The sequence below is a fragment of the Gymnoscopelus microlampas genome (genome assembly GCF_963454915.1).
Source record: "Gymnoscopelus microlampas genome assembly, chromosome: 2".
In the NCBI taxonomy this organism is placed as follows: Eukaryota; Metazoa; Chordata; class Actinopteri; order Myctophiformes; family Myctophidae; genus Gymnoscopelus; species Gymnoscopelus microlampas.
Genome location: NC_139939.1, coordinates 26,064,965 through 26,090,577, shown reverse-complemented (window position 1 = coordinate 26,090,577; position 25,613 = coordinate 26,064,965). Strand labels below are relative to the sequence as shown.

Sequence of the window (25,613 nt, the reverse complement as noted above, 5' to 3'; positions counted from 1 at the left end):
CTCGATGAATGTTAGAGACAAAAAAAAAAGTCACTACCAATCAAACTTTAGATTGCCTGAAACGTACTCCTAACAGGTTTTTGGGGGAACAATTTTTTTTTCGTTTCGGTAGTGTCACTATACCGAAACGGAAAAAACTGTACTAAGTCCAGAGCTCTTAGACTAGGCAGGATTTCAGAAAATGTGCTTATTTAAAGTGCTGAAGGCAAATCGTGTTAATTTATGGCACACATGTTTTTTAGGGGTATTAAGGTGTGCTGAATCCAAATTTGCTGTGTGCCAAGCTCAAAAATGGCCGCTAAGCCCTCAAAATGGACCATTTAAAGATGGCGGCCGCCACTATGCTGGAATATATTACAAAACAGCTTTTTGACTAAACAAGGTAGAAACTTGATTGATTTTCTTTTTTTTTGTTTTTCATTTATGAGGAATCCAATTAAATATTTTGATTTGAAATCAAGTGTGAGGAAACTGCTTAAAACTCATATATTGTGAAAATTGTCATTTATTGGTGAATATTATTCACCAATAAATGTTCCCAATAATGATGTACATAAATGCGTCATTATATAAAGGTAACCAAGTCCATAATATTTGTGAAGAAACTGCTGAAAGAGCATATTGCAAGCCTGTGGTATAAAGTGATGGCCTAACTCAAATATCAGCCACAAACACCTTGCTCAGTGGACCAAAGTAGAGAATGGCTAAATGCTACAGGAAAGAAGAGTGGAGGCTTAGTAGGTATTACCAGAATAGGGTCTGCACTGAGTAGATGGACATTGTCATATAATCTGAGGACACACATAGTTTATCAGACAACAGCTTTTCTAGGAATGACATCAGGCAATGAAGATGATGAGTACACACACAATGAGTGCACACACAAAAAAAGAAAAAGACTACTCTGATGAAGGCAGAATAGTTGTGTCATTGAAACAGCATGTGTTTCAAGATGGTGGCGACACATTGAAAAACATGATCAACAAGGATGTAGTCACATCTGAGATTCAGGAATCTCTGCTTAATGCAGAAGAACTTGGACAAGTACAAATGAAAGTCTTTGTCGAGAAACGCCTGTGTGAGCCTCCAGATAGTGACCAGCACCTGGCTCTGAAACCACCTATTCGAAAGAATAAGGCCAAGACATTTGCTTCTTTATATGAAGTTGTGCAACTTTCCAAGGGAAAGCAAAACACTATCAAAGTGGATAGGAACATTCTACAAAGGCTCATTACTGCTTACAGAGCAGGGCACCAGGTAAACCTTGAAAACATCCTTACGCATGAACTTATGACCATCCCACTACCTTTGGCCACAACTAATGGTAGTCTACATTCCACAAACAAATCTGTGCTAGTAAACATACTGACAGAACAAGTCCAAACCCCTGCAAAAGTTACACTTGATGATTCCAGCTGACTGCTCATTGATGGCCAAGCACTCGTGATGGCACTAGGAAAGCAACCTGGAACATTTGGTGAATATGCCAACATGTTTGCTGGAGCTGTGTTTAGAATGGGAGAAAACTGCCAGAGGATTGATGTTAGTCTTTAACAGGTATCAAGAGGAAACGATCAAAGCAGGCACAAGGATTAAACGCAAGCAGCGCCACCGACCAATACGTTGTAAAATAGAGAACAAGTCAGTTCCTCTTCCACCAGACTGGTCTAGCTTCATGGCACTTGAGGAAAATAAAGCAGACCTTGCTCAATTGCTTTCAAACCATCTGATTAAACACAGCCCTAATAATCTAAGTTGTATCAGGGGGGTTTGCCGAAGGATTTGGGTAGCACTTTACAATAATGACCCGTTATAAAGCATTTATAAACGTTTATAAGTAGTTTGTAGACTATTAACAAATCATTAACAACCTGTTTATTGACATTCGTAAATGATTACTAAAACCTTTATAACTACGTGTAACAGGGAGACCTGCCTCCATTCAGGCTCCTGGGTCCACACCCCAATTACACATGTGTAGGTAATCGCTGATTAACCCCTCCCCTATAAAGCCTAGTGCTCATGCACTCATTCTGCCTTGGCTCTCTGACTCTGTAGGTAGGCACTGGCTTGTCTGAGCAAGGTAGGCAAGGGAGGGTTGTTTTGCTTTTAAACTGTTTACTGTTGTTTTGTATTTATTAATGGTATTAATGTTCCTCAGGCGCCCTCCTCTCTGCCTCATTGTTGAGCGCAGAGCAAAGGCCAAGAGGTGGTTTCTAGGCCAAGTAGGGCCCAAACCTCACTTAATCTGAGGTACGTTGTGTAAAGTTGCCTTTGTATTGATTGTGCCCTCCTACAGTATGGTGGTTATAACATTATTCTGTACTTATAGGCCCCTGTATCCTCCCGCCAGTATAGTGCTGCTTTGGTGCCACTGTATGCTGCCATGCCCCTGCCCTAGACACAGACCTTGACTGTTGAGGTATTTAATGCTCTGTATTTTGAGTTGAAAGTATGTTGATTTATAATTATAATGCCTGGTGGGGGCTAACTGTTGTCTTTTGTTTTATAGGCGCTCCTTAGCTCCATTGCTGCCTTTGCCCCTTTTCTTAGTCATTTCTTTATTATATTTTACTTTTGCATCAATCACCAATTGCCACTGATTATTCCACTGTATATATATATGATTATCTAATTTCCATTTCTGTACCCCATTAGTTGGAGGCGACCAGTCGCACTGTGGGGGAGACCTTCTACTGTCCACTGCATGCGTATGTGTGGTTTTGTGTGCACCTAACCCACCTAGTATTGTGTGTAAGTGTGTTTTTTAGTGTTTGAAGTGTTTGAAGTGTCACTGTACTAACTCCTCCGCCTCTCCTTCCCCCCCTACAGTCTGACTGTGTCTCTCACTGATAGATTTTATAGTGCTTTTGATCCGTTTAACCTTTTATTTGTGATTTCAATTGTGATTTACCTGTTTAATTAAAGTAATGTAAAAGCATGATAACCTTAATGTGGCATTTATAATAAATATTATTGATTACCTTGAGAAGCACGTCTCTGCTCCGGTCAATTACAAATGAACCTGTGTTGTACCTGTGTTAGTTACTTTAGCACTTTAATTGATTCTTTGGGCGAAACTCCCAAAGTGGCGTAGTCGAAGTTACATGATCTGTGATATTTGTGCCATGGTTACATACGGTTACAAATCATCTATAAAGGTATTAGTAACTATTCATGAATAAGCCATGTATAATACATCTGTAAATGATTATTAAATCATTTGTAACTGATGTTACATAATATATACAAGCTATTGGTAGCTTGTTCATGTTTAACATATGCTTTGTTAAACATTCCTAAAGTATCTATAAATCCTTAGTACATGTTATTATGTGCCCTATAGTAAAGTGAAGACAGTTCATCATTTACAACTGTCTGTTAATGTGTTTGTTCATGTTTAACATGCTTTGTAAAACATTCCTAAAATATCTATAAATCCTTTGTACTTGTTATTATGTGCCCTACAGTAAAGTGAAGACAGTTCATCATTTATGACTGTCTGTTAATGTGGACTTTCTCCTTACCTGTTGCAAACTACCTGGCTTTCATGAATGCAGACACCAAACAATTACTAGAATTATCATTCATGTTAAGCAAATGATGCGTAAGACATTCGTAAAGAGTATGTAAACCATTTGCAGACGTTATCATGAGCCTGAGCCTAGTTGCTTCTTTTGGGCTTGTTTTCATAGACCTGTCCGCTTGTTTCTTTTGCAAAATCTGGCAACACACTGATTACCTGCATTACACCTGCAGTAGCCTACTAGGGAGGAAGTGAACAGTGATGCAGTTGCAGACTGGACAGAAATATGTCTAATTCATGTTTTATGTGTTTTAACTGTCTTGTTGCAGGTGATCGAGGTAACATAAAATGGCTAATCTTACACACATGAAGTAGCATTATGACTAGGGGGTATTTTGATGGTGGCTGTTTGTATCCACAATGTTTGTTTTGATGTGTAGGCTAGTAATGTCCTCCATGCTTAGCAGTTTAGCTTAGCAGCTAAAGCTAACTCGCACTGGGAGGTGGTGACTGCAGATGCTCCAAGCTGCTACTCTGTGATTCTGTTGTGATTAATTTCTTTGTTTAAATGTCAGTGTGTGTGCTGTGGCCAAGAGTTGCTACATTTTATATCTTAAGAAATTGTTGTATACTTGTTTACTATATAACGTTACTTTTGCCACTTTTTGATGTCACATGTTTTACTAATCACTGTTAAACATGAAATAATAATGCATAGTCTTCACTTTACAACAAGGCCCATGATAACGTTAGCAAATGGTCAACACACTCTTTACGAATGTCTTACGAATCATATATTAAACATGAAAGATAATTCTAGTAATTGTTTGGCATCTGCATTCATGAAAGCCAGGTAGTTTGCAACAGGTAAGGAGAAAGTCACATTAACAGACAGTTGTAAATGATGAACTGTCTTCACTTTACTATAGGGCACATAATAACATGTACTAAGGATTTATAGATATTTTAGGAATGTTTTACAAAGCATATTATGTTAAACATGAACAAACACATTAACAGACAGTTGTAAATGATGAACTGTCTTCACTTTACTATAGGGCACATAATAACATGTATTAAGGATTTATAGATACTTTAGGAATGTTTTCCCCCCGTGGTTTCCAGACAATAAAGCGGAGGGGTTATAGAACAAATATAAACGGGCAGCTGAAATATTACAGAAAGATTGAGGGAGGGGCGGAGCTAGAGAGGAAGGGGCGGGGCTAGAGAGGAAGGGGTGGAGCCAGAGAGGAAGGGGTTGAGCTAGAGAGAGGAAGGGGCGGAGCTAGAGAGGCGGAGCTAGAGGGGGAAAGGGCGGAGCCAGAGAGGAAGGGGCGGAGCTAGAGAGAGGAAGGGGTGGAGCTAGAGGGGAAGGGGCGGTGCTAGAGAGACACTATAATATAGACACTGACACTATATATAATATAGACACTATATTATAGTGACACTAACACTATAATATAGAGACACTATAATATAGTGACACTAACACTATAATATTGACACACTGACACTATAATCTATAATATAGACACTATTAGTAAGTATATTAGTTAGTTATATATTAGTATTAGTAAGTATATTAGTTAGTTATATATTAGTATTAGTAAGTATATTAGTTATGCGATAGTAGTTAGTTATATATTAGTATTAGTAAGTACATTAGTTAGTTATATATTAGTATTAGTAAGTATGTTAGTTAGTTATATATTAGTATTAGTAAGTATATAGAAAAACAAGTTAAAACCGTTTCGGTGAAATACATTTTACCGAAACGAAAATTACCAATCGACTCTAAATTGCCTGAAACGTACTCCTAACAGTTTTTCGGGGGGACGATTTTGGCCTCCACACTTAGTGATTTTTTCGGATTTAACTTTCGTTTCTGTAAAATAAATTTTACCGAAACGAAAATAACCAATCAATTCTAAATTGCCTGAAACGTACTCCTAACAGGTTTTTGGGGGGAGTATTTTGGCCTCCACACTTAGTGATTTTTTCGGATTTAACTTTCGTTTCGGTAGTGACAAACTTTCGTTTCGGTAGTGACACAATGGTGAAAAAATAAATTTACTAAGTCCAGAGCTCGATGAATGTTAGGGACCAAAAAAAGTCACTACAAAGTACTAACTACCAATCAACTCTAAATTGTCTGAAACGTACTCCTAACAGGTTTTTGGGGGGACGATTTTGGCCTCCACACTTAGTGATTTTTTCGGATTTAACTTTCGTTTCGGTGGTGACCAACTTTCGTTTCGGTAGTTTGATTACAAAATGTAAGTTGTGTAAAAAATAATCTGACTATACTAAATTGTTATTTGTTTGTTTAAGTCAGGCTATACTCTACTCAGAGTCATAAGTTTACAAAATGTACTAAAGTACAGTGAACGTCTGTGCGGTTTGTCTTCATCACTGAAAATAACGTACATGTAAACTGATATAAAACTGCTGTCATGTGCAGTTGGGGTGAAGAAACACAACCATTTCACTCCTAATAATACCTATTTGATTTGACATCCTGACTTGCTGCTGTAGCTGAGGCTTGAACCTGTTACCTGCGGCTCACTAGTCAGTGACTCTATCCATTCACCTATAGCTGTTTCCTTGGAATCTGTGGTTCTGAAACGTTTTGTTGTCAACCCCCCAAATTGACATGTATTTGGGCAGTGGACCCCAATGTGAAAAGATGTAGTGTCAGGGCCCCCCATGAAAAAGATTTATATTTATGCTGTAACACATTTTTTTAAAGTTATTTGTCTTGTTTGTTGTTCAAGTCAAAGGACCAGGAAGGCTGTATCTGTCAGCCATCTGTTAGCTCAATGGGTTGAGACGCAGTGTTCATGATCCAGAGGCCATGAGTTCAAATCCCATTGATGTCTTTCCTATGATTCTTTCCTTTGCAGACTGGCTTCCAGAAGATCAACTGAAAACTACAAGGAAGGCTATATTTGTCATCCAACTGTTAGCTCAATGGGTTGAGACGCAGTATAGATGATCCAGAGGCCATGAGTTCAAATCCCATTGATGTCTTTCCTATGATTCTTTCCTTTGCAGACTGGCTTCCAGAAGATCAACTGAAAACTAGCAGGAAGGCTGTACTTGTCAGCCATCTGTTAGCTCAATGGGTTGAGACGCAGTATTCATGATCCAGAGGCCATGAGTTCAAATCCCATTGATGTCTTTCCTATGATTCTTTCCTTGAGTGGGTTCGATTCCCACTCCGAGTCATGTGTCCCCGGTAACTTGGGGCAACGGATAAATTGACTGATATCCTTCGTGATGCTTCCCTTTGCAGACTAACTTCTAGAAAAACAAGTTAAAACCACCAGGAAACCTGTAACTCTCAGCCAACAGCATAGCTCAACTGGTAGAGCGTCTGTCCAATAACATGACTTGACTTGAGTGGGTTCGATTCCCACTCGAGTCAAGTGTCCCCGGTAACTTGGGGCAACGGATAAATTGACTGATATCCGTAGAATAACTTGTAGGAGTGTGCTGGTTCAAATCAACAGTTCAATCCAGTTCAAACCCAGGACCGAGCGGTCCTGGGTTCGATTCCCACTAACGTCAAGTCCCCGGTAAATTGGAGCAGTGGATAAATTGACTGATATCCGTAGAATAACTTGTAGGAGTGTCCTGGTTCAAATCCAGTCACCACCTTAGTAACTGAAACCGAATCTGGCCAATTCGGTCTCAGTTACTGAGATAGATAGAGGGTGTGTAGAGTAGGCGGAGTAGAGTAGTGAGTAGAGTAAAGAGGGAATATAGTCGGGGAGTAGGGGGAGGAGTAGGAGTAGGTCCCAGAAGGGCCCAGAGTAGGGGGAGGAGTAGGAATAGGGGGAGGAGTAGGAATAGGGGGGGGAGTAGGAATAGGGGGGGGAGTAGGGCCCAGAGTAGGGGGAGGAGTAGGAGTAGGGGGAGGAGTAGGAGACTATATTCCCTCTTTACTCTACCCCTACTCTACTCACTACTCTACTCCGCCTACTCTACACACCCTCTATCTATCTCAGTAACTGAGACCGAATTGGCCAGATTCGGTTTCAGTTACTAAGGTGGTGACTGGATTTGAACCAGGACACTCCTACAAGTTATTCTACGGATATCAGTCAATTTATCCGTTGCCCCAAGTTACCTGGGACACTTGACTCGAGTGGGAATCGAACCCACTCAAGTCAAGTCAAGTCATGTTATTGGACAGACGCTCTACCAGTCGAGCTATGCTGTTGGCTGAGAGTTACAGGTTTCCTGGTGGTTTTAACTTGTTTTCTAGAAGTTAGTCTGCAAAGGGAAGCAACACTAGGGATATCAGTCAATTTATCCGTTGCCCCAAGTTACCTGGGACACTTGACTCGAGTGGGAATCGAACCCACTCAAGTCAAGTCAAGTCATGTTATTGGACAGACGCTCTACCAGTCGAGCTATGCTGTTGGCTGAGAGTTACAGGTTTCCTGGTGGTTTTAACTTGTTTTCTAGAAGTTAGTCTGCAAAGGGAAGCAACACTAGGGATATCAGTCAATTTATCCGTTGCCCCAAGATACCAGGGACACTTGACTCGAGTGGGAATCGAACCCACTCAAGTCAAGTCAAGTCATGTTATTGGACAGACGCTCTACCAGTTGAGCTTTGCTGTTGGCTGAGAGTTACAGGTTTCCTGGTGGTTTTAACTTGTTTTTCTAGAAGTTAGTCTGCAAAGGGAAGCATCACGAAGGATATCAGTCAATTTATCCGTTGCCCCAAGTTACCTGGGACACTTGACTCGAGTGGGAATCGAACCCACTCAAGTCAAGTCAAGTCATGTTATTGGACAGACGCTCTACCAGTCGAGCTATGCTGTTGGCTGAGAGTTACAGGTTTCCTGGTGGTTTTAACTTGTTTTCTAGAAGTTAGTCTGCAAAGGGAAGCAACACTAGGGATATCAGTCAATTTATCCATTGCCCCAAGATACCAGGGACACTTGACTCAAGTGGGAATGGAACCCACTCAAGTCAAGTCAAGTCATGTTATTGGACAGACGCTCTACCAGTTGAGCTATGCTGTTGGCTGAGAGTTACAGGTTTCCTGGTGGTTTTAACTTGTTTTTCTAGAAGTTAGTCTGCAAAGGGAAGCATCACGAAGGATATCAGTCAATTTATCCGTTGCCCCAAGTTACCGGGGACACATGACTCGGAGTGGGAATCGAACCCACTCAAGGAAAGAATCATAGGAAAGACATCAATGGGATTTGAACTCATGGCCTCTGGATCATGAATACTGCGTCTCAACCCATTGAGCTAACAGATGGCTGACAAGTACAGCCTTCCTGCTAGTTTTCAGTTGATCTTCTGGAAGCCAGTCTGCAAAGGAAAGAATCATAGGAAAGACATCAATGGGATTTGAACTCATGGCCTCTGGATCATCTATACTGCGTCTCAACCCATTGAGCTAACAGTTGGATGACAAATATAGCCTTCCTTGTAGTTTTCAGTTGATCTTCTGGAAGCCAGTCTGCAAAGGAAAGAATCATAGGAAAGACATCAATGGGATTTGAACTCATGGCCTCTGGATCATGAACACTGCGTCTCAACCCATTGAGCTAACAGATGGCTGACAGATACAGCCTTCCTGGTCCTTTGACTTGAACAACAAACAAGACAAATAACTTTAAAAAAATGTGTTACAGCATAAATATAAATCTTTTTCATGGGGGGCCCTGACACTACATCTTTTCACATTGGGGTCCACTGCCCAAATACATGTCAATTTGGGGGGTTGACAACAAAACGTTTCAGAACCACAGATTCCAAGGAAACAGCTGTAGGTGAATGGATAGAGTCACTGACTAGTGAGCCGCAGGTAACAGGTTCAAGCCTCAGCTACAGCAGTAAGTCAAGATGTCAAATCAAATAGGTATTATTAGGAGTGAAATGGTTGTGTTTCTTCACCCCAACTGCACATGACAGCAGTTTTATATCAGTTTACATGTACGTTATTTTCAGTGATGAAGACAAACCGCACAGACGTTCACTGTACTTAAGTACATTTTGTAAACTTATGACTCTGAGTAGAGTATTGCCTGACTTAAACAAACAAATAACAACTTAGTATAGTCAGATTATTTTTTACACAACTTACATTTTGTAATCAAACTACCGAAACGAAAGTTGGTCACCACCGAAACGAAAGTTAAATCCGAAAAAATCACTAAGTGTGGAGGCCAAAATCGTCCCCCCAAAAACCTGTTAGGAGTACGTTTCAGGCAATTTAGAGTTGATTGGTAGTACTTTGTAGTGACTTTTTTTGGTCCCTAACATTCATCGAGCTCTGGACTTGTGTGGAGGCCAAAATACTCCCCCCAAAAACCTGTTAGGAGTACGTTTCAGGCAATTTAGAGTCGATTGGTAATTTTCGTTTCGGTAAAATTTATTTCACCGAAACGGTTTTAACTTGTTTTTCTATATACTTACTAATACTAATATATAACTAACTAACATACTTACTAATATATAACTAACTAATATACTTACTAATACTAATATATAACTAACTAATATACTTACTAATATATAACTAACTAATATACTTACTAATACTAATATATAACTAACTACTATCGCATAACTAATATACTTACTAATACTAATATATAACTAACTAATATACTTACTAATAGTGTCTATATTATAGATTATAGTGTTAGTGTGTCAATATTATAGTGTTAGTGTCACTATATTATAGTGTCTCTATATTATAGTGTTAGTGTCACTATAATATAGTGTCTATATTATATATAGTGTCAGTGTCTTGATTATAGTGTCTCTCTAGCACCGCCCCTTCCCCTCTAGCTCCACCCCTTCCTCTCTCTAGCTCCGCCCCTTCCTCTCTGGCTCCGCCCTTTCCCCCTCTAGCTCCGCCCCTTCCTCTCTCTAGCTCCAATCCTTCCTCTCTGGCTCCACCCCTTCCTCTCTAGTTCCGCCCCTTCCTCTCTAGCTCCGCCCCTCCCTCAATCTTTCTGTAATATTTCAGCTGCCCGTTTATATTTGTTCTATAACCCCTCCGCTTTATTGTCTGGAAACCACGGGGGGAAAACATTCCTAAAGTATCTATAAATCCTTAATACATGTTATTATGTGCCCTATAGTAAAGTGAAGACAGTTCATCATTTACAACTGTCTGTTAATGTGTTTGTTCATGTTTAACATAATATGCTTTGTAAAACATTCCTAAAATATCTATAAATCCTTAGTACATGTTATTATGTGCCCTATAGTAAAGTGAAGACAGTTCATCATTTACAACTGTCTGTTAATGTGACTTTCTCCTTACCTGTTGCAAACTACCTGGCTTTCATGAATGCAGATGCCAAACAATTACTAGAATTATCTTTCATGTTTAATATATGATTCGTAAGACATTCGTAAAGAGTGTGTTGACCATTTGCTAACGTTATCATGGGCCTTGTTCTAAAGTGAAGACTATGCATTATTATTTCATGTTTAACAGTGATTAGTAAAACATGTGACATCAAAAAGTGGCAAAAGTAACGTTATATATGTAACCAAATGGACTTTTGAGGTTACTAAAAACATGAACTACTGACTACGCCAGTTGGAATTTCACCAACAACCAATTAAGGTTTTAACTTTAGAAAAGGAGGTTCGTAACAGAGCTTAAAGAACTGGGTAGGGAGGCTCAGGAAGGACACCAAGTTAGAGTTGACATTTTATTCACATTCAATGTAAATCATGTAATAATTTAGGCCACTGTAATAGATTAGTTCCGGTCTTCCTCAATATGTTACCATTCCATTTTAACTCAATAAACAGCAAATAAATTAATACACAGCACACAACACACATAGCACTACAAAAGGGTTTACTGAAATCTCAATAAGTAGTGGCATAAAAGAGGGAGGACCAAACATTCCAATAAATCAGTGGGTCTAAAACAACATATCAAATAAATACCTCTTTTCAATAAGTTAACATTACGTGCACGTAATATACCTAAAATCACTTACCATGGGGCGAGCAGAGGGCAGCGTGTCTTTGCAGAATGCTGCCTCACTTAAACATCTACATTTTAACTATAAAAACATTGCACCGCACTTATAAATTGAACTCATACCATAAAATCAAACCATACTCTCGCAGGTCACACTGGGTCCCACTCTGCTCGCTCCATGTTCAATCTGCCCTTGTGCCAAAACAAACTGATTTTAAAGAGCACTGGCACCACACCCACAAACACCTGCAATCAATGACAAGCAATTTGTTGGTATCAATGTAGGAATACAGTAAATGACAATATTCCACCCGGTTACATATAGTATACAAGTATACAAAAATGTATTAAGATATAAAATGTAGCAACTCTTGGCCACAGCACACACACTGACATTTAAACAAAGAAATTAATCACAACAGAATCACAGAGTGGCAGCTTGGAGCCTCTGCAGTCACCACCTCCCAGTGCAAGTTAGCTTTAGCTGCTAAGCTAAACTGCTAAGCATGGAGGACATTACTAGCCTACACATCAAAACAAACATTGTGGATACAAACAGCCACCATCAAAATACCCCCTAGTCATAATGCTACTTCATGTGTGTAAGATTAGCCATTTTATGTTACCTCGATCACCTGCAACAAGACAGTTAAAACACATAAAACATGAATTAGACATATTTCTGTCCAGTCTGCAACTGCATCATTGTTCACTTCCTCCCTAGTAGGCTACTGCAGGTGTAATGCAGGTAATCAGTGTGTTGCCAGATTTTGCAAAAGAAACAAGCGGACAGGTCTATGAAAACAAGCCCAAAAGAAGCAACTAGGCTCAGGCTCATGATAACGTCTGCAAATGGTTTACATACTCTTTACGAATGTCTTACGCATCATTTGCTTAACATGAATGATAATTCTAGTAATTGTTTGGTGTCTGCATTCATGAAAGCCAGGTAGTTTGCAACAGGTAAGGAGAAAGTCCACATTAACAGATAGTCATAAATGATGAACTGTCTTCACTTTACTGTAGGGCACATAATAACAAGTACAAAGGATTTATAGATATTTTAGGAATGTTTTACAAAGCATGTTAAACATGAACAAACACATTAACAGACAGTTGTAAATGATGAACTGTCTTCACTTTACTATAGGGCACATAATAACATGTACTAAGGATTTATAGATACTTTAGGAATGTTTAACAAAGCATATGTTAAACATGAACAAGCTACCAATAGCTTGTATATATTATGTAACATCAGTTACAAATTATTTAATAATCATTTACAGATGTATTATACATGGCTTATTCATGAACAGTTACTAATACCTTTATAGATGATTTGTAACCGTAGTTATAAAGGTTTTAGTAACAGATGTATATAAATGGCTTATTCATGAAGAGTTCACTACTTACTAATACTTTACAAATGATTTGTAACTGTAGTTATAAAGGTTTTAGTAATCATTTACAAATGTCAACAAACAGGTTGTTAATGATTTGTTAATAGTCTACAAACTACTTATAAACGTTTATAAATGCTTTATAACGGGTCATTATTGTAAAGTGCTACCAGGATTGGTCATCGGATCCAGATCTTGAAGTCTCTTCTCTAAGTGCTGACCATGAGGAAGCTGACACACAACAGATTTTGCATTGCATCCATGCTCAAATGGAAACACTAGTTGTGTCAGCATGTGATACAGATGTGCTTCTTCTACTTCTGGCACATTATTTCAGAATGCAATGTAAGTGTCTCTACATGAAAGCTGGGACATCAAAGGCGCCGAAGTATCTTCCAGTACATGAACTTTGCATGTTGCTTTCTGCTGATCAAGTTGACACACTACTTGCCTTCCATGCTGTCACTGGCTGTGACAGTGTTGGTGACAGCATGTCATAGTTCAGTGGCCACAGTTAGAAAACAGCCTGGCAGGTGTTCCAGCAACATCACACAGGTCTCATTGGGCTTGGAAAAGGCCCTCTCACAGTAGACATAGCGAGGTCAACAGAGAAATTCATCTGTAAGATATACGGTTGATACATGCAATGAAGCAAGAGTCAAGTTGTTTTGTATAGGTCGTGCACAAGAGACTCTGCCACCAATCTCAGATGCAGCAGTTTCATATCATGAGTTCCCACTATCAAGCTCTTGTCTGGAACCAAGCTCACTTGCCACATCCTGGTCTTCCTCCAGTGACCGAAATGGGATGGATGCACCTAAATGGTCAGTTGGTGCCACGGCTGCCTTCCCTGCCACCTATGCCAAAAGCATGCAGGGAGATCACGTCATGCAGTTGCACAAAGGGATGTCTCAACCAACGCTGCGGCTGCAGGAAAGTACGCATGGAGTGCATTGAAGCGTGCAATTGCAAGAAACCTGCCAGAACACTGAGCAAATACAAGTCAGAAACACAAATTAAGGCAATTATACATCTTAAAGCAATTATTCATTACCAACCCCCCCCCCCAAAAAAAAAAACATTATTAATTACCAAAGAGGCCAATTTTCACAATATGAATTATATAAAAGTGGTTCCTTCACAATTTATCTTAAATCAGAATATTGCATTGTATTCCCTATATATGTAAATATAAAAAAGGACATTTCAGTCTATTTTCTACCTTGTTTAATCAAACATGTAGTGTTTTATTATGTTTCAGCATAGTGGTGGCCGCCATCTTTAAATGGTCCATTTTGAGGGCTTAGCGGCCATTTTTGAGCTTGGCACACAGCAGATTTGGATTCAACACACCTTAATACCCCTAGAAAACATGTGTGCCATAAATTAACACAATTTGCCCTCAGGGTTAAGATTTTTGGAAAACTGACCTAGTCTATCTATGAATGTTAGGGACCAAAAAGAAATCACTACCAATCAACTTTAAATTGCCTGAAACGTACTCCTAACAGGTTTTTGGGGGATTTTTTTTTTTTTTTCGTTTCGGTAGTGTCACTACCGAAACGGAAAAAAATGTACTAAGTCCAGAGCTCGATGAATGTTAGGGACCAAAAAAAAAGTCACTACCAATCAACTTTAGATTGCCTGAAACGTACTCCTAACAGGTTTTTGGGGGAACAATTTTTTTTTTGTTTCGGTAGTGTCACTACCGAAACGGAAAAAATTTAATAAGTCCAGAGCTGGATGAATGTTAGGGACCAAAAAAAAAGTCACTACCAATCAACTTTAAATTGCCTGAAACGTACTCCTAACAGGTTTTTGGGGGAACAATTTTTTTTTTTCGTTTCGGTAGTGTCAATACCGAAACGGAAAAAAAATTACTAAGTCCAGAGCTCGATGAATGTTAGGGACCAAAAAAAAAGTCACTACCAATCAACTTTAAATTGCCTGAAACGTACTCCTAACAGGTTTTTGGGGGATTTTTTTTTTTTTTCGTTTCGGTAGTGTCACTACCGAAACGGAAAAAAAATGTACTAAGTCCAGAGCTCGATGAATGTTAGGGACAAAAAAAAAAGTCACTACCAATCAACTTTAAATTGCCTGAAACGTACTCCTAACAGGTTTTTGGGGGAATTTTTTTTTTTTTTGTTTCGGTAGTGTCACTACCGAAACGGAAAAAAATTGACTAAGTCCAGAGCTCGATGAATGTTAGGGACAAAAAAAAAAGTCACTACCAATCAACTTTAAATTGCCTGAAACGTACTCCTAACAGGTTTTTGGGGGAATTTTTTTTTTTTTCGTTTCGGTAGTGTCACTACCGAAACGGAAAAAAATTGACTAAGTCCAGAGCTCGATGAATGTTAGGGACCAAAAAAAAAGTCACTACCAATCAACTTTAGATTGCCTGAAAAGTACTCCTAACAGGTTTTTGGGGGAACAATTTTTTTTTCGTTTCGGTAGTGTCACTACCGAAACGGAAAACAATTTACTAAGTCCAGAGCTGGATGAATGTTAGGGACCAAAAAAAAAGTCACTACCAATCAACTCTAAATTGCCTGAAAACATTGTGTCGGTAGTGACACAATGGTGAAAAAAATAATTTGAATGTTAGGGACCAAAAAAAAAAGTCACTACAAAGTACTACCAATCAACTCTAAATTGCCTGAAACATACTCCTAACAGGTTTTTGGGGGGACGATTTTGGCCTCCACACTTAGTGATCTTTTCGGATTTAACTTTCGTTCCGGTAGTGACAAACTTTCGTTTCTGTAGTGAGGACCCCCAGACCCCCCACTAGCCACGCCCCCAACCAATCTCCTGGATTCTGACAGTCCAATGTTGGCAGCCCTGGCTACAGATACACAGAATGGGCCTAACTTGGTCTTACAGTCAACGTGTGCTGACGGTTTGGGGTCAAATGCATGCTTTTCAATTTCATATACTGTAGGCTTAATTGTTTTGGCTGCCAATCATCCTCTAAGTATCCTTCGCACAGAGTAAGTAAGGTGAATTAACACTTCTCTCTAGTGGCCGAACAACGTGTGCAAGATCAATTTGGGGTTTATAAAATACAAAGTTGAAGAGTATTTATTTATTTTATCTAAAGCAATAGTGTGACTTGTTTCTTATATTATATTTTTTATGTAAATGACAATTGTAATTCACAGACAGTCAGACCATTATAATTTACACCAAAATGCATATTTATCTTGAGGTTCGATCATGAAATGGTGATAAATAACACTTAAACAGCACTGTATCATTAGTTTACAAGTTAGTTTACAGTATATTACGCTCTTGATGCAGAAGGTAGCTTATTTAAACGATTTAAACAGGAGGAAGTAAATACCCAGACAACAGCAGATAATAAGGCTCTTACTTATGCTATTTACAAATAAAATGCATAAGTATATTAGGAAAGAAAGAAAGAGAGAAACAAAGATGTATAGAGCATTAGTATGATGATAAACGTAGGCTGTGTAGCTATACATTATGTGCTGCCGCATTACCCACATATAACATAGCCTATATTTGGTGCAGCATAAATTAGTACATTATTAAATGTTTTAATGATGTATCAGTTTGACATACAGTACTGTTATAGAATGAGATTGTTGTTTACCGTATAGCAGTGTGTGTGTGTGTGTGTGTGTGTGTGTGTGTGTGTGTGTGTGTGTGTGTGTGTGTGTGTGTGTGTGTGTGTGTGTGTGTGTGTGTGTGTGTGTGTGTGTGTGTGTGTGTGTGTGTGTGTGTGTGTGTGTGTGTGTAAAGGTACACTATTGTTGTAAATAAACATCAAACTTGAACTATAGTTAAGGTATGACGCCAAGCCATGCCAGTATGTGAATGCTATTTGGCACGGTCACAGCCTGTGGTCCGTACAGTATATGCAAAGTCTGGACTATAAATTGGCCTTTTGGCTATAACATAATGTTTGTCCTAGTGACGACATACCACACTACCTTTTGATGTGTTCACTCTCCAAGGATTTGTCTCCATACTGTCTTTCTGCCCTGCTGAACCATAATTATGTAATGGCAGTCCTTTATAAGTGTTTCTCAAACTATATTTATGTCAGACCCCCATCTGAAAATATTTTGAGGGACCCTCATACAAAATTTGTGACGTTAAAATGTTTCAAAAACATTGCAAAAATGTTCAAGATGTTTTGAAAATAGCAGATTTACAAGCTCACAACTTGTGATCTACAAGTTGTAAGCTTGTAGGCTATGTTCGGCTACCGGTATTTTCAAATAGCTGATATATATTCTTAAATTGGTTAAACAGATTTTGATGCTATAAACAAATTTAGCAGGGGACCCCGTGGAACCCCCTTTGGTCCCTACACTTTGAGAACCACCGCTTTATTACATCCCCTCCCCTCATTGGCCCATGCCTTTTTGCGCACAACCGCTCACACTGTCATTACATGACAGACAGAAAGATGGAGGGAGGTAGAAGGGCATGCCTACTGGCAGAGATTTGCCCACACTGAGCGTACCTATTTACTTGAGGATGTCTTTTGGAACGCCATAAGCTCTGACTGGATAGTGGCGGTGAGCACATAATCGCTACTGCACTGGTTCGATTCCTGCTGGAGACCAGTGTTGACAGAGATTCCCCCCTCTCTGCCATCAGCTTCAATGTGCAAATTTACACCAAAATGCAAACCAGTATCTTTCTTGATCACGAACACCAGAAAGTGATAAATACCATCTAGGTATTAATCTAAATATGCATATATAACATTCTTGACAGTAACAAAATACTCAGACAACGTGAGATAATAAAGCTTTAACTTTTTATAAGACTTGTAAAAAAGAAAAACATAACACGATAACCAAGGCATTTTCATACATTGTTTTTTCTTTGTTTCTGTGAGTATTATTTACAAACAACAGGCTTATGTACAAATAGCAATAATCCAGAAATGGAAAAACTACATATAGCCTAGCACAAACAACCAGTTAGCGTAATGATAATATATTTGTTATGTACAATGTAACTGGCACGACTAGAGCGCAAAAGAACAAAGATTATGCGAATGGTTTAAATAACTTCAAGTATGTTTCTTGAGGTTTTGTGGATGTTTTAGTCCAATGGACAATATTTCCAGCAACCGGGACAGAAACTAGAAATATAGTCGAGCTGCAAACCATGTAGTGTGGCTGGGAAAAAAGACAGGGGTATTTCTAGCCATCACAGACAACACAGACAATGCAACTATATTGTATGTTCAAGAAACAAAAACAGAACGCGGCAACACTTAACGTTCACTTCTCTGATAAATGCCCAGCAAAACCACATTTCATGATACTATTAACAAGGGAAATCTCATTGCCACATATAAAGTGATATCCAGCTCGACAGCCTATAGCACCCTTTTACTGCTTACAAAAACAAATGTGCAACAGGCACAAAAAAAACAAAAGCTCCTACTGCTGCAAAGCGGGCAGCTCTTGACATTTTGAGTGTACAGTATCTTATCTTGAGGGAGGGAACAAGAGTCCCAAGCAAAAGGTTTACAGAATACTTCTAATGTTCCTGGACTTTGTGGCCTAACTGCCTACACTGCTTAGGTACCCAAAAAGAAACATTACAATGCATGTGTCTTTCCATAACATTTAAAGTAAGTTCACAAGACACATTATGTCCACTTGAGATTACTGAAAAAAAATGTTTTTTTTTCTTGCATTGTGTTAAATTTTGAATAAAAGAAAATATATATATTTTTCCAAAGTAACTGCAAAAGTAATGTCAGTCATCCACTAGTACCTAACATGTAAATTAAGGTCCAAATATAGTCAAACCAAAGTCAGAATTGCACAGTCAGCAGTATGAAAGAAAAACAAGCTGTTTTAAGGAAAAATCAGGCTATTCCACTAGGTAAGCTGCAGAAAGGCCAACTCTAATAATACGGCCGATGTAAAGTAGTGTGGCCCACAGGCCATTTGTCCTATGAAAGTCTTCAAAAGTCCATAAAACGCTAGTGCTACTCCACAAAGTTCCTACAGCATACCTGTCAACGTTGGGATGTGAAAATAAGGGAAATGTGTGCACATGTGTTCTCCATTTTATTTTCTCCACCGGGCGGTGTGTTTTTACCATCAAGCAATTTGTTTCCACCAAGAAATGTAAAAAAAAGGCGGTTAGGAAAAAAAGGAGAGAAACATAGTTAAGGGTGGGGGGGGGGTCTTGGGAAGTACAGGATAGTTGACAGGTGTGTCCTACAGCAAAAATGTGGGGCTTGCATGCCTCCCTTGTTTACATCTCAATTTAGTGTGTCCATTTTGGAAAGGAATAAGAAAACGTCCATGTACAATACAACAAAACAAAACAAAACAAAACACAGGCTGTAGCCAGTGCTACAGTCTCTGAAGTCCCCCAGGGCATGTCTCAAATGGCACCCTTAACAAGTGCACTGATTCTGACAAGACACCGTAACATTCATTAAAAAGGGGCACCATACAGAATATAGCTTACCTTTAAGACCATGAAATAGCGCACCCAAAAGTAAATTAATTTGTTTTAAAGTTTTCACATGGCTCAATACCATCAGGTGTCTAATTGATAGCCAAAACAACTCCTCCACAATGGGAATAGCAGCAAAGAACAAATTAGAACTGTCCTCTCAAAACTAGTACATTTCTTGAGCAACAGGGTACCATTTAAGATTATGCTCTGACCAACTATACTGAAACAGAACATCCACTAGGTTCTCCCTACTGGCCCCTCTCTGCCCACTGCCACCTTCCCCCCTCTCAGCAAACGATAAGGGGTAGAGGGTCGCTGTCACGCCGCTGCTGGTTCTTCTTCAGCAGCTGAATGCGGTTGTGGCAGTAGAATTTGATGGCTCGCCAGTCGCGGTGGTTGGTGACCAGCAAGGGGCACTGCTGCAGACAACGCTCACAGTCGGCCTTGGCCGGCACACGCAACTCTGCAATGTTCCGAGTGAGGTGCTCCTCAACCGCCGCACGCTCTGCCTCTGACCAGGGCCGTTTCAGGACACCACGCTTTCCTGAGCGGAGGGGTAGAGGGAGGGAAAGGCATGAGTAATGGACACATATACTAACGTGTGTGTGTATTAGTATTAACTTAATATTAACTTTTGTTTTAAGTGTAGGGCCTTACAGTTACACAATGCGGTGTTGACACATTTTTTGCCATGTACATTCTGACAATACATTCAAAGATAGATATGGTGGTGATGGTTCAATCACAAAGTTATTATGGAATAAAGCGACAAAAGTTGGGATTCCCATTTTATTCTCCCCGTTTTATTTATACTCCCTCCCTAATCTATTTCGTAGTTTGACTGATAAAACAGACTGATAAAACCAATGCAGTCAGTTTTAGCACTTTTGTTTTATACTTTCAATATTACCTACATTTCATCAGTACTTTGTATTTTAATGTATGAAATGTGCTATACAAAAACGTTGATTGATTGATTTATTGATTGACACTAATGGTTTTCGATTGGTGAGTGAAGTACAAAGACAAACCTGATCGGGGCTGAGCTGAGTTTCTCCGCTTAGCATGTGGGAGCTGACCAGGTAGGACAGCAGACGGGACATTCTTGAGCTTCTTGGGTCGTCCCACGCGTCCGTTGTTCTTGCCCTTTCTGATAAAAAGCATGGTGGGTACAGGTACAGGGGCCGGGGCGGGAGGTGGGGAAGGAGGCAAGTCGACCTTCTCCTTCTTTTCCTCGTCAGACTCTCCCTCGGAGTACGAGTCAGCAGAGTTCCCCGACATCACTGGAGGTGAACAGAGAAATAACAGAGGCGTACTTCATTGATCCATCTGTCACAGCGGAAATTAATACTCTAATCTGATCAAATAAAAAATTCTGATTAAATAACTTTCAGATTTAATAATAAAAAGGGGCATGACAGCAAGATAACAAACCAACATTTAATTAGGGGTGCAACAGTTAATCGAACTAATTAGGTTAATCAGACTATTTGCTTTAGTGGATTGTAAAAATAATCACTTCAATTCATTGATATATAATGTTGAAAAAGTGATCGGTAGAATAATCATTACGAAAATAAATCGATAGTCTAAATTTCATCGATTCATTTCACTCATCTCACCATCCAACTCCAGGCAGATGTGGTGCAGGCTCATCCCTCTGAACAGCACGCCATCTCTCTCTCCACACAGCACGACTCGGCCCACTCTACCCATCAGGCCTGGGTCTTGGCCAATTCCGGCGCAGCTCTGTGTCACATGGTACTCCCTCTCCAGGAAGTGCTCCAGCCTCTCCACGGCGCTGCCTCCGGGCTGGCCGGGCTCCTCTCCTTCCCCCAGCAGCAGCAGCTGTGTCAGGATAGCCACCTGACGGCGAACCCGAGTCTGGGTCAGAGCACGGGGATTGCGCGTGCCGCTGGAGCGCGCCAGGCTGCGGAGGAGGTCGGTGCCTCGGAGGGGCGTTGCAGGGGAGTGGTAGGGTCTGGCAAACACGTACGGGTTTGTGGGGTCCACCCCGACATCCTGCCGCGTCTGCAGGAGCAGCTCCAGGCAGGGCTCACAGTGAGGGGGCAGGATGAGGGGCTGGACTCGCCCACGCTTACCTTGGACGCCGACTCGGGGGAGGTGGGGGAGCACCAGGCGCTCAAAGGGGGACAGCGAGGCTTCCAGGGGCGTGAGAGCCGGGGGTGCACCAACCGGCACGGGAATGGGGCACTGAGGGGTGATGCGGGCGCGGTACTCAGAAATGGACAGTTTGGAGACCTCGCACTCACGTCGTCTGTTGTAGAGAATGAGGAGAGCCAGGCTGGAGTGGCAGAGCAGCCGCCACGCCTCAGCTGACTGCAGTTGGCGGGACAAGGACAGGAAGGCCGAGTGCTGTAGCCGACGCAGGTAGAGGACCAGGGAGGACAATGAAGAGAGCAGGGGAAGCATATGGAGACGCCCCGAACTGCTGAAAGGAGCCACAGAGGAAGCAGGGGAAAAAGAGAGGCATTTGTAAATCATTTTTGTTTCAATTTGCCTGTCAGACCTTTTTCATTTTGACAACAACAAAGTTTGGTGCTTTTTTTAACAACGCAGTTTATGGCATTTTTTTGGGCGGATGGAATAGTATTTTTTTAATGACACACTATGGCATGGCATTTGTTCTCAGTATATAGTGTATTATGACTTTTTTTATATAAAGTATAGTATGATGTTTTTTCATGACTAACTTCTTTGACGACAGTAGTATCAATTTCCTTTAAAAAGAACTATACCTAATATGTTATGTAATATGTTTTTGCTGACATAGTGCGCTACAACACTTGTTTTGACAATCTACATTAGTAGTTTGTGGTATTTTCTGCGACAGAAATGTATGGAAACTTTTGATTACAGACTACACAGTATAGTATGGCATATTTGTGATGACATAATCTAATACAGTACATATTTTGGATGACACTGTATGCAATCTGATCACAGGTGAGGAATCGGTGCCCTTTTGAAAGTTTTAACCACATAAAATGCAGGGTGGTCAGTGGTGGTTTTTAGTTAATGTGGTGATGACATAAAAGTACAAAAGCATAATGAATCAGAATGATAATTTTAGTAATGTAATAACACCACCATAGATCAAGCTTACTAAGCTTGAATTAGTCTGATTCACCTAAAACAGAATCCTGGCAACTTGGCTTTTCAAGCATTGCTTCACAAAGCAGACAATGAAGTGATGTTACCTCAGCAGATCCTTTTCCTTATCATCCGCTCCACTGTCATCATCCAGCTCCATCACTCCATTCTCCTCGTCATCATCTTCCTCCTCCCCTTCACCCTCCTCATCATCGTCGTCCTCCTCATCCTTTGGCTGCTGCTCGCCGTCTTTGGCCGTCTGGTTGTTGCTGAAGGATAGGGGGCACACCACCTCTATGTCTTCCTCCTCTTTGGGCCTCTTCACCTCCACCACCTCCACGTCACCGTCGTCTTCGTCCTCCTCTTCCTTCACCCGTCTCATGCCTCCCTTCCTGGGTGGGGTCAAAGCCACTGGAGGCGGGCTTCTCTTGAGGACAGACACCGGCACTGCGCTCCGCCCTTTGGGAGGAGTCAGCACCGGAGGGATGGAGTTTCTCCCGGTGGAGGTTGGGGAGTGGTTGGCTGCGGTGAGCGTGGGCGGGGACATGGAGAGGTCCTGGGCGCCGCCATGTGGAGGTTCCGCACCGCGGCTCTGTGACGCGGTACCTGCCGTGGCATGTGGCGACTGCGAGCTTTGCTGAGGATGCACTTGAGCAACGTTGGGAGGCGGTGAATGTTGCACATGCAGCCGGGGCATCTGTGTGTAGCGCTCAACAAGGGCGGAGCAGACATCGGGCTGGTGGGCGTGGTGCTTGTCCAAGTGGCGGCCCAGGGAGCGGAAGTGGCGCCCGCAGTATTCGCACGTCTGGCGCTGGGCGTCTATGGCCACACCTGCTCCTCTGGAGGCGCTCGTGTTTGCGTTAACCACGGCAATGGTGGGTCCCATCGGGGCGGGGGCTTTGAACATGGGCCTGTCTGTGGCGGAGGAGGTAGAGGAGGACGGAGGAGAGGACTGAGGCGGAGGGGGCGATGAATGCCGGGGGCGGTGGTGTTGAGGGAAGCTGGCGATAGCGCCTGGGGGAGGCCGTCCGGACAGGGTCCGGTGGAGCATCCTCTTCTTGGAGGGCGTGCCACGCCGCTTCCTACGCCGACGGAGGGCGCGGCTCCGGTTGGCAGAGCCGTCTTCATCCCCGCCCTCAGAGTCACTGCCGTCGGAGTGGGAGACGGGGGAGGAGGAGGGGGAGAGGGACCAGGAGGGGGTGAGATATTCCTTCTGCTGCTGCTGCTGTTGTGCTGTCAGAGGCAGAGGCTCCTCCTCCTGCAAGGGAAAGAGAGAAGAAATAGAGAGAAAACACAGTGAGGAAAAGTTCATTGTTAGTCCAAAACATGTTTGTGTTGTTAAAAGAAGGTGTTGATTAAAAGAGGTGTCTGAAGACAGGTGTGAGACCGGTCTAGGTAAATTAATTAACTAAATGCATACACCTCACTGTTACACAGTATGACTTTAAGCTACGGTTAGAATAAATGCTGCTAAATAATTATGTCAACAGTTGAACTATTTGATAGTAACAGTTTTTCTGTTTCTGTTTTTACCTTTTTGATATTGTTATTATTCTCAGGGTCAGAGTTGCACTCGTTGTATCGCGCCGGAGAGACGGTGCCACGGAAACCCTGTAAGAGACACACCGCACTCGTTAACACATTCTCATGTCTTGACAGCATTTCGCTCGTTAATATTCATCGTCACAATCACCTTCGGCTGTCACTCAGGGAGCAAGACACCTCCTTCCCTTTCACAGTTAGTCTTTAGCACTGAGGGTAATTAGGCCTCCTCACAAACCTAGCTATCAACAAGCACTGAGCCTCCTTCTTCCTGTCCGGCCCCTCTGCACATCTACATGCAACCAGTGTTGCCAGATTCTGCGAGAGAAATAAGCAACCAGGTCTATGAGAACAAGCCTAAAAGAAGCGACTATAGGCCACATTAAACCTATATGCATCGGCTATTTGAAAATAGCCAATGCATATAGGTTCGGCTATTTGAAAACGGGGTACGGGGTTCCCTGGCACACATACTTTTGAAAATGTTTGAGGACCACTGGCCCAAATAAGCTACACTTTAGAAACGCAACCCGCAACTACCAATATTTACAAGCAGGAACAAACAAGCCCCAAAGTCGCTTATAATAAGCAAACATGGCAACACTGCCTGCAACTCTCCCCTCCCCTCCGCCACATCCAAGTCTGTAGTTTCAAACCCCCCCCCCCCTCCCCAGCACCACAGCTAATACATTAACAACGACCTGAACTACCGATGATCGACACACCACAGTGTTAGGAAATCAAACCGCATTTGCTGAATACATGAAGTGTAAATATATTTATCAATCACATTCCTCTGTCAGTCAGTCAATCAAAAAGAACACTTTTCATTGTATAAATACACACAGTGTTTACACTGCATCTCATTATGCTGGAAGGGAAAAAGTAAAATCTCTCACAATAGTACGAGCAGACCATGATCTATGGATGGGTCTGAATAATCGATTTATCATTCCATAGAGTACAGAAGTCCTGACGTCACTCGTTCATCCCCTGGTTCGTAAAGTAATTAATAAATAATTAAATAAATAATTAATAACAATTGTGGTCCAAAAATAAACAAACTGTCTTGGCGATATTGTCAGGGAGGTGGCTCTGTATCGTTTATGATAGTCAGTCACTTATATTTGATACAGTCTGTTTCTGGCAAAAAAATTACTAATTCGGCGGAAGTAACATTATCGTTTTCTCACCGTCAGTTGATGCTTCATATCCATAAGAGTCAACCCAGTTCTTATTTGACGCGATATTAAAGAGGTCTATGGGAATTCAGAATGGGGGTGGAAAACCGCGAACCAGGTAGGATGCGTAAATTACGTCAGACTTCGGTGCTCTATAGGGTAACAAAGTAATTTTAATTGTCATTTCTTTAATTTAATTTAATTAAAATTTGTTATAGGCTATACTGCCATCCAAAGGCTGACCACAGTAACTACATTTAATAATAAGCCTAGTATGGGTTTTTTGATCATTCTTAATAACAGTAAAATAATCAAAACTCAATTTTGATCGGTCATGCACATTCCTAACATGGTCCAACTGAAAATATGTTTGCAAGGTGCTGACTTTAATTG

The 25,613-nt window shown here is 41.1% G+C and overlaps 1 protein-coding gene across 2 annotated transcripts in view; it reads right to left on the bottom strand.

Moving 5' to 3' along the window:
* Positions 1–17,691: 17,691 nt before the first annotated feature.
* The window catches only part of LOC311036746 (uncharacterized protein), a 20,924-nt gene continuing 13,002 nt past the window's right edge, over positions 17,692–25,613 (bottom strand). Inside the window, exons 5-9 of one of the 2 annotated variants that reach the window (XM_084045674.1) lie at positions 24,031–24,108; positions 22,605–23,755; positions 21,006–21,835; positions 20,415–20,666; positions 17,692–19,927 (exon numbers count right to left, since the gene is read on the bottom strand). In XM_084045674.1, the coding sequence (XP_083901800.1) occupies positions 19,671–19,927; positions 20,415–20,666; positions 21,006–21,835; positions 22,605–23,755; positions 24,031–24,108 (2,568 nt within the window). In that variant the 3' untranslated portion in view covers positions 17,692–19,670. The remainder of the gene's footprint in view (positions 19,928–20,414; positions 20,667–21,005; positions 21,836–22,604; positions 23,756–24,030; positions 24,109–25,613) is intronic. The other variant, XM_084045675.1, reaches the window with a different exon arrangement.